This window comes from Pundamilia nyererei, unplaced genomic scaffold (genome assembly GCF_000239375.1).
Source record: "Pundamilia nyererei isolate P.nyererei 1_Seehausen unplaced genomic scaffold, PunNye1.0 scaffold00255, whole genome shotgun sequence".
Lineage (NCBI taxonomy): Eukaryota > Metazoa > Chordata > Actinopteri > Cichliformes > Cichlidae > Pundamilia > Pundamilia nyererei.
Genome location: NW_005187656.1, coordinates 254729 through 264466, shown reverse-complemented (window position 1 = coordinate 264466; position 9738 = coordinate 254729). Strand labels below are relative to the sequence as shown.

Sequence of the window (9738 nt, the reverse complement as noted above, 5' to 3'; positions counted from 1 at the left end):
CCACTAGCCTGAACTCTTGATCATGAACTCTTGGCATGTGGTCCTAAACTTTTGATGAACAGCCTGTTTCCGTTTAAATGTTGTTTGTAATAAATTACATGCTCAAAATATGTTTTGTCTCACTTCCATTTCTTCTTGTTGCATGTTGAAGCTCTGCTTGGAACCTTGTCAAGATCCAACAATGCAAAATATGATTTTCTGCCATTTTTCAAGTGGTCTTGAACAAGTACAAGGCAGGATGGAGCCATAGTTTCATGTTGTTTACGCCAAGTTCTGACCATCTGAAAGTTGCATCAGAAATTGAGATTGAGATTCATCAGACCAGGCAACATTTTTTCAATCTTCTATTGACCGGTTTTGGTGAGCCTGTGTCAAAAATTGTAGCCAAAAGCCCACACTGTAGTCCTTTGCTGCTGTAGCCATTCTGCTGCAAGGGAATGCACAACATGTCTGTTGTGCATTCAGAGAAGCATCTCTGCATTCCTTGGTTGTGATTAATGTTTTTTTGAGTTACTGTTGCCTTCTTATCAGCTCAAAGCTGTGTGGCCATTTCCCGCTGACCTCTGACATTAACAAGTCAGTTTCACCCAGAGAACTGCTGTTCACTGGATATTTTCTCTGTTTTGGACCATTCTCTGTAAACCCTACAGATGGTTGTTTTGGAAAATCCCAGAAGATCATCAGTTTCTGCAATAATCAGCCCATCTAGAACTAATGCCAGTTTTAGAGTCACGTAAATCATCTTTCTTCTCCATTCTGATTCTCAGTTTTAAACTCAGCAGGTTGTCTCGACCACGTCTACATTCCTAAATGCACTAGGCTTCCTCCATGTGACAGGCTGATTAGATATTTGCATTAACGAGCAGTTGAATAGGTGTAATGAAGCGGCCAGTCAGTATGTATGGCAGAAAATAGGGAGCACAAGTGCTTGCCTTTAGGCTTGTCAAGCCATCTTCGAATTGGCCTAGAATATTGCTGTAATAAAGTTGCGCGTAGATCCTTGATGATAGATAGATTTGAGCCAACTCTGCTGTCAGCTGAAAGTGAAAATGGTCACCCACTTTTCATCCCATAATTTCAGTAAGCTGCACTGCTCCTAAATTAACTTCTGTTTATGTATGCCTGAGCCTTTTCTTGGCTCACATCTTTTTACAGCTGTTCCACAGCGATATGGTGATGGCATGTAGGAAGGCTTACCGAATAAGCAGTGTCACTTGACATGCAAATGTACAATCAGCTCAAAAGTATTCTCTTGTGTTTCGGGAATAATAGCACCACTCAAAATGTTTGCTTAAATAGAGACATTTCAGTCAGTAGTCACAAAATCGCATTAATCATTTTTAGAGCTTGTTGTCACATCGCATTTAAATTTAAAATCAAGAGGACGTTTTGGTGGCGTGTGGTGGCAGCTTAGCAGAATCCAGGGAAGACAGATATAAACAAGAAAAGAGCAAATAAAAACTAGGAAAACATATCCAAGTAATTTTTTTAAAAACATATTTTAAGCTGAACATGCACCAATCAGGTGAAGTGATGAAGTGAATAAAACTGATTATCTTTTCACCTGTTAGTGGCTGGGATATATTAGGGAGCAAGAAAACATTGTGTTCTCACAGTTCATGTGCTTGATAGAAGGGCCATACTGCGATGACTTGGTCAGAGCATCTTCAAAATTGCAGCTCTTGTGTGGTGTTCCTGGTCTGCAGTGGTCAGTCTATCAAAAGTGTTCCAGTAGTGAACCAGCGACACGGTCGTGGGCAGCCAAGGCTCACTGATGCACGTGGGGAGCGAAGGCTGGTCCTTTTGATCCAATCCAACCGATGAGCTACTGTAGCTTAAAAATGTTTTTGATAGAAAGATGTCAGTGCATCGCAGGCTGTTATGTAGAAGACTGTACAGCCACCAATCAGGGTGACCATGCTGACTCCTGGAAACAATGGGTATGTGAGCAACAGAACTGGATACCAGAGCAATGGAAGAAGATGACCTGGTCTCATGAATCACGTTTTCTTTTAAATCAAGCAGATGGCAGTGTGAGAGTGATGCACTATGGGAAGAAGACAAGCTGGCACAGGCAGTGTGATGGGCAATGTTCTGCTGAGAAACCTTGTACCACCTACCTAAGCACTGCTACAGACCATGTACACCCTTTCATGGAAATGGTGTTCCCTGATGACTGGAGGCTCATCCAGCAGGATAATGCTCCCTGCCACAAAGCAAAAGTTCCTCATGAATGGTTTGAGGAGCACAACAACGAGTTTGGGGTGTTGGCTTGAACTCCAAATTCCCCAGATCTCAATTTAATTGAGCGACTGTGTGATGTGCTGGACAAACAAGGCCAATCCACGGAGGTCGCACCTAGCAACTTCCAGGACATAAAGTGTCTGCTGCTAACATTTTGGCGCCAGATACCACAGCACACCTTCAGGAGTCTAGTGGAGTCCGTGCCATGATGGGTCAGGGAAGATTTAGCAGCCAAAGGGGGGCCAACACAATATTAGACAGGTGGTGTTGTTATGTTATGACTGATTGGTGTATGAATTAAATGCACCAATCAGTTTGTATGGCCAAAAGGGAGGCAATTTGAAGGAAGCAAGGCTAGATGACCATTTTGATACCTTTGGATTGCGCCAACTCCTACTTGTTCTTTTAAGGGAGATTTTATGAAACAGTGCATCATCACGAAAGCTCCAAGTCAGTTTTAGAAGAATGATGCTCATTCCTCCAGTAGAGCTCATGTGCTGTCTCAGGGTGTCAGCAGTAGTAGTTCACCTTTAGATGCCTAGAACAGCAGCAGAAAAAGGAGAAATAAATGTGTTTAACTGAAATGATTACAGTTCCTTCTGGTCTTTGGCTGTGATTACTTCAAATTTAATGAGGCAGTAGATTCTGGAAACAAACTGCTTTTTACAGACATGCTGTCCTCACAAGGTCTACCCGAACATTTCGTCTTAAAGTCCACGAGGAGGTCAAGTTTAAAATAAGCACTACTTTGAATGAAAGAGTTCCTTTAGATTTATAAGCAGGATTTGAAATGTCAGATATAAAAGGTTTACTGGAATTTGTTGCTGCTTCTAGATTTGTAGCCACTATGAAAAAGTTCAGGCAGGTACTGTGCGCGCAATAAAACGGAGACCTGAAAATGGAAGAGTTGAGAGAAAATCTTTGAATCCAACTAAATGCTGCACTTTGCTAAATGACAAGATCACTTTGAGTTCTTGGAAGAAAGAAACATCTGGTGCAGCCAGCTGGGAATAAATTAATGTGGTCTTGACATGCCTTTGCTATTAATGGGTACAGTGAGCACTAGTATATCTCACTTTGCAAAAGCTAACCTCTTCTTTATTAAAATGTCTGTTAAGAGCTTTACTTTTAACCCTGTTAAGCCAAGTGTATCACATTTGATACATGTGTTGAGCCTGTGAGTTTTTGAGACTTCTACTCATATAAAATCATTTATGAAATTTAAAAATGAAAGATTTCATCAGAAGGTTTACTAAACACTATATTTTCAAGAATATAGAATTTTCTGGCAATTATTTCATGGTTCAGGCTTTAAAGGGTTAAAATATTCAAACATGCAAGTCACGCGTGTGGGTTTTCTGTCTTCCTCCCTGTTCACGTTTCATTTTGTCCCTTTAGGTGATAAAGGAGACAAAGGAGACAAAGGTACACCCGGAAAACCAGGTCTGGAGGGCACTCCTGGCTACCGAGGCCCCATGGGCCCTAAAGGCAGCAAAGGCCAAGCAGGTGCACCCGGAGACGCCTGCAAGATCCCTCACTCTTCTTTCTCTGTGGGACGCCGCAAATCCCTGCACAGCCTGGACTACTACCAGGCGCTGGTGTTTGACACTGTGTTTGTCAACCTCTACGAGCACTTTAACATGTTCAAAGGCAAGTTCTACTGCTACGTGCCCGGGATCTACTTCTTCAACGTCAATATCCACACGTGGAACTTTAAGGAGACATACCTCCACCTGATGCACAACGACAAGGAGCAGGTGATCCTGTACGCTCAGCCCAGCGAGCGGTCCATCATGCAGAGTCAGAGCGTCATGCTGGATCTGGCTCTGAATGACGAGGTCTGGGTGCGGCTCTACAAAAGGGAGCGGGACAACGCCATTTACAGCGACGACGTGGATGTTTACATCACCTTCAACGGATACCTGGTGGCTCCCAGCATCCAGTGAGGAGAAGGCAGGATGGAGAGGCTGTGTGGGTCCAATTACTAAGTCTTTTTCCCAGGGATATTACTTTGTGCCAAGAAACAGGTACTTATTAGCGCACAAAACAATTTAGGTGCTTAAATATTCCTTTCAACCCAGAGAGGAAAATGCTGTTTTGTTAAATAAAGACTGCCCAAAATGCTTAAATCTAAACCTTAAAAAGAAAAAGGAAATAGGAGGCACAACTGGTACAGCATAGGGGAAAAAAGTTTAAATAATTACTTTGTACTAGAAATACTTTATCGTACAAAGATCTTACTTTTTGTGCCATTTCCCATGATCACCTGCTTTCAGGTACTTTTTAATCAGACGTCACACCAATTTTTCAGGAGTTTAAAATCTGTGCAATCAGTTTTATGTGACATTTATGGTGCGATGCCTCTTAGCAACATAGAATCTGTCAGAGTGAAATGTATTGTGGCAGTCGGCTATTCATTAAACAAATGTCCTCTTTCACAGAAGCAATTTAAAATGTCAGTTCATCCAAATTACAAAAATGTCCCACAGCCGCCACCATTCCACCATCTGTATGGAGCCATGCAGAAATGGAAATGCTGAATCTAAAAGATCCACTGTCCTAATATAAAATGATTGCATACACATTAGGCAACTCCACGAAACACCAGCTAACAGACACAGGGTCGATTTTAAGCATTGCATATCCTCAGGTGCTTTACAGGAAATTATTACATTATGGAGGGACTTAAACACATTTGACTTCCAGGCTTTACACATTATACTGTAATTTACTCAAAGTATAATTTACTCACTGCAAGTAACCGAATACTTAAAATTACTTTACAGGTTTCTTGCAAAAGCCTGACTTGTTACCCTCTTATGTACCTGCCGATAAATATAATTACATCGTAATTTCATATAAAATACATTGAATTACGCCCTTAGTTGTGAGTTTTATTACAAAAATGCTACCAAATATTTGCAGAATTTTTGTGGAACAAATTCTACAGGGATGCACCCAAACACAAGACATCAGGTAAAAGTCCAAACATCCCAATCTTTAATGCAAAACACTGTCAGAGATAAATATTTGCATACATCATAATTTGTTTGTCAAAACAAAACAAGCAGTTGTAATTATATTTACCTACAAATACTTAACGGCAGTGAGATCGTTGAGGTCGAGTCATTCTCATTCTCACTCCTTCACATTTCTTCTTTGCTAGTGAGCTCCAGCCCGTTTTTTTTTTTTTTTCAAGTGGATCACAATGGCTGTCAGCATCTGCTCTCATACATAACGAAAATCATAATCCAACTCGAGTGCTTATATTTGCAGTGACGTGGCAGGAAAATATTGCACAACTGGATTTACATTATTGTCTTTTTGTAATTTTGGTGAGCTGACCACTTTCCCAGCATATGAAAATACATACGGTGCTTTTATCAAATGCAGGAATGTATTTGACAGTTATTGTTTATTGTTTTAGGGACTTGAGGCTGCAGAGCAGTTTATGTAAATGTCTGTAAATGAGCTTTCTATAATAGCTTTAATATGTTTTACCACTTAAGCTGTTGGGTCTGGACTGTGTATGTCTATGTGTGTTTGTTTATATAACATATAAAAACAGTATTCCCTTCACAAACCAAGTCTCTCCTCATTTGTATTAGTGAGCAACAAAAGGGCTTGTAGTTTTATATCAAATGAAGAGCTCGTAGTTTTATATCAAATGAAGAGCTCTATACTGTGTCAAGATTCAAAAGAGCTTTTTTGTGTGTTAACAATTCTGGAAGATTTTCCTCACCTGTCTTATTCTCTTCATGTTGCACCCTCCAGATTAGTGCTTGGCCACTCAACCTTATGAGGGGAATGACACTTGTGATCAAGTCTGAAAACTGGCCAGATTTCTAAAATAAACAAACAAACTAGCAAACAAAAACCCATCTCAAACTCTGAGAGACAGCGGATGAGTCCACAGCATGCCAGCTCCATCTGTTTGGCCATATATCTCCCATTAGCTGTAATGCCGTCCTCAGGGAGGCTCGGGGAGGAAAGGCAGACTGCAGCACTGTAAATACTTTAAGCCTTCGATGGAGATCTGAAAACTGTGATGGGAAACAAAGCAGGACAGCTTTCCTGGATCATCAGCCCAGACTAGTGGAGGCTGTTCCAACATGCACAGCAGGCAAGCTGTTAGTTCAAATGAGTACTTTAGGGGTTTAATTTGGTTTGGTTTAGCTTTTCCTACTATGTTTTGCTATTACAGACAGAATATTTTTGTGCAAATAAATGGGTCAAAATATATATTTGAGTAAAAGATACTCTTTACATCAAAGGCAATTAAATGCACCATTAGAGAGAGAAATAAATCAGCAGTGAACCAGTGGCAAAACCAGCAAAACTATTGGCAATAAGAAGTCTAATGGGAAAAGCTTTACACATAGTGTGTAAACTGGCTCACTATGTTGCCCATTAACAACAACAGCACTTAAAATAAATACTCTCACAGTCGGTTAAAGCGATAAGCTCAATTAACTTCAAGTTTACAGGATTCATGAAAACAACCGTCCGGTTCAGGCTGTTTCAACTAATCCCATTAAACTTAAACAATGAACAAGCAACTGAGACACATTTTCCTTCCAATTATCCCCGATGAGTGAAAAACACCAGCTATCACTGCAGTAATGAAATTCTCATTTTGCGTCTGGCAGCATTCTTCAGGTAGAAAGGTGGGCTACAGATTCATTTAGATGATCTATAATAATCATCGCACACAGTACAAACTCCACTTTACCCCCTGCTCTTTGAAGCACCTGAAGACTATTACAAACTAACCAGTTATCGGACTCATCTCGGACGGGGTTGAGTCTGCCCACAGCGGGGGTGTCAAACTCCAGGCCTCGAGGGCTGGCGTCCTGCTGGTTTTAGATCTCACCCTGGGTCAACACACCTGAATCAAATGATTAGTTCATTACCAGGCCTCTGGGGAACTTCAGGACATGTTGAGGAGGTAATTTAGCCATTTAAATCAGCTGTGTTGGATCAAGGACGCATCTAAAAGCTGCAGGACACCGGCTCTCGAGGCCTGGAGTTCGACACCTGTGGCCCAACAGGATGGAGGCTGAACGTCTGGTGTGCTGAATGCCCAGAATGGACTTCAGGAAGCACGCAGCCCCACTCCCCCCCCATCATCCTGACTGCCACCCTCATCACCACTGTGGACTCATTCCACTTCCATGGTACCACCATCACACAGAACGTCAAGTGGGAGCCCACCATCACCTCCGTCATAAAGAAAGCCCAGCAGAGGATGTACTTCCTGAGGCAGCTGAAGAAATTCAACCTGCCGGCCCAGACGATGATGCAATTCTACATTTTTTTGTAAACAGAGTTTTTGGTTGACTCAGTGACTCCAAGGTGCCCAGGTCCTGTGACTGCAAAACAAGCCCAAACCATCACCTCTCCACCATTGTGCTGATAGTTGGTGTGAGGTGTTTGCGTTGATCTGTGGTGTTTAGATTTCATCAAGTGTGTGCATTATGGCCAAATATCGCCTCTTGGTCCAAATGTCCAAAGTGGAGACATGCAAAAGACATTGTTCTTCTAGAAGAACTTTGCAAACTAAAGAGCGTAGAGCTGAGACGTAACTCTTGGTTTGTTCGTTTTTTTTTTTCAGTTTCTGTGAGCACTGCACAGCCTGACCTTAGGCTGAATTTGCTGGTACCATGAGAGACATTCAAAATAAACAGATGATGCTAAAAACACCCTTTGTGTGTTTTGGCAGTTGTAGATGATGCTAACTGCTTCAGCTCAATTTGAGTCATTTAATGACATCAATGACTTCATTTATTGCATACAAGAATTACACCAGTCCTCAGTGGAGAGGAAAATAGTACCATTTTGTGTAAAGTTGTAAAAAAAAAGACAAAGAAGAGAGCTACTCATTAGATATCGTCGTCCATTTTTATTTGTTTGCGCTCAAATAATAATCAAAAAGAAAAAAATTCCCATATAACGTAAATCCGTTGATGAACTGCTTCTGTCACGGCTGATGTTGGTTCCCTAGATTAAACGTTTTTTTATGCTGACAGACTTAGAAGAAATAAACCACTGAAGGCTGGAAAAATCCACAAAGACTAAACCAGCGTAATAAGAACCACCTGAAGAGCAAAGTGAGTTGGAAACAGGCCCAAAGATGCTGGAAATAGTTAATCTATAAAAAAAAAGAAGCAAAGGACATAAAAAATGGGGCTTGTTATCAGTATGAGTGTATCATTTCTGAAGCCTTGAGCATTCCTGTGTCTTAGTCGTTCTGCAGTTATGTAACAGGCAAAGCAAAAGGAAGTCAGTGTGTGGAGCCGGTGTGGTGGAGGACAAGGTTTTGATAAATGTTATGAGACTGTGAAGACAGGTTAAAGACAGTTTTATTTAAGTTGTGGCATTTGAAGGCTGAGCCTGAGGCTAACAGCTGTTTTCAGGGCTGATTGAACTGCAGTCTGTTCCCCCTGTAGATTAGAAACAGGAAACAGGGCCGAGTGCTGAGGCAGGGCTCACCTAATTACAAACACATGACCTCTGACCACACTCATCTGTCACAAGGAGATGGGAAAGAAAGAGGAGCTGGAAGGAGGAAAAGGAAACAAGGCAGAAGCAAGGAGCCTCATGGAAAGAAAATAATAATAATTAACTGGACGTTGAAAAAAAAAAAGTATGGATCAAAAGACAGCCCAGTTCCTGACAGATTCTTGAAATCACAAAATTACAGCTCACTGAAACAGAAAACCCCAGGATATAAATCTCGAAAATGTAGAATTTCTAGCTCTACAATCCACCACTGCAGCATAAATAGAGCAGACAGGAAGGCATGCTGACAGAGCCAACTGCCCTTTCATACTCACTCCAAAGTAAGCAACATAATTTCAGAGTGGCCGAGAGTTATGCCGCTTGTAGATGGAGTGTGCACGCAATACCAGTGAGCTACAGAGTGTCAGTGTGTGCGTGTGCTCCTTAACGGAGACACATTGAGGTCATTCAGAGTCTCATGTTGGCAACAGTCTGCAGCTGCATTTGCTTTTTGTTACTGACAGATGGAAGTAAAGGAATCACCCAAAAAACAAGTGCCTCAGCAGGTTTATGTTGGTGGGCTTTAGCATAAACACGTGAGAATAAATACAGAAAGAAACAATAATTTACAAACTTTCCACTGTTTGCTAGCTGGTTGGTGCTTGTTTTGCTTTACAGTCATGGTTACGGTTATAGGGAGGAAACTTTTTTTTCAATAATAATGTACAAAGACTGCAAAAAGGGGGGGAAAGTGCAACATATAAAATTATGTAGGACATTACAAATGCTTGACAGCTTTCTGCCCATGACAGTTTGATCAGAGTTGCAATAACGTCAACACTAGCATGAAAGGTTTAGGTATGTTCACTGAAATAAACAAAAAACATGAGATTATTTGGAAATGTAGCTAATTCTGTTAAGGTGAAAGTTAAAGGTCAAATAAAAAGTCTGTACTTCTGCTTTCTCCAAAGTACAGGTTTAGACCACAGTACC

At 41.2% G+C, this 9738-nt stretch overlaps 1 protein-coding gene across 1 annotated transcript; it reads left to right on the top strand.

The window, feature by feature from the left end:
* The first annotated feature begins 3536 nt into the window (after positions 1–3536).
* On the top strand, positions 3537–5818 carry c1qtnf6b (C1q and TNF related 6b). Its single transcript, XM_013915080.1, has one exon. The coding sequence runs from the start codon at positions 3579–3581 to the stop codon at positions 4188–4190; it is 612 nt and encodes a 203-aa protein (XP_013770534.1). The 5' UTR covers positions 3537–3578; the 3' UTR covers positions 4191–5818.
* The last annotated feature ends 3920 nt before the right edge of the window (positions 5819–9738 follow it).

Excerpts from the sequence above, each read along its gene's own strand:
- c1qtnf6b (XM_013915080.1), top strand. The coding sequence starts at position 3,579 with ATGCAAGTCACGCGTGTGGGTTTTCTGTCTTCCTCCCTGTTCACGTTT.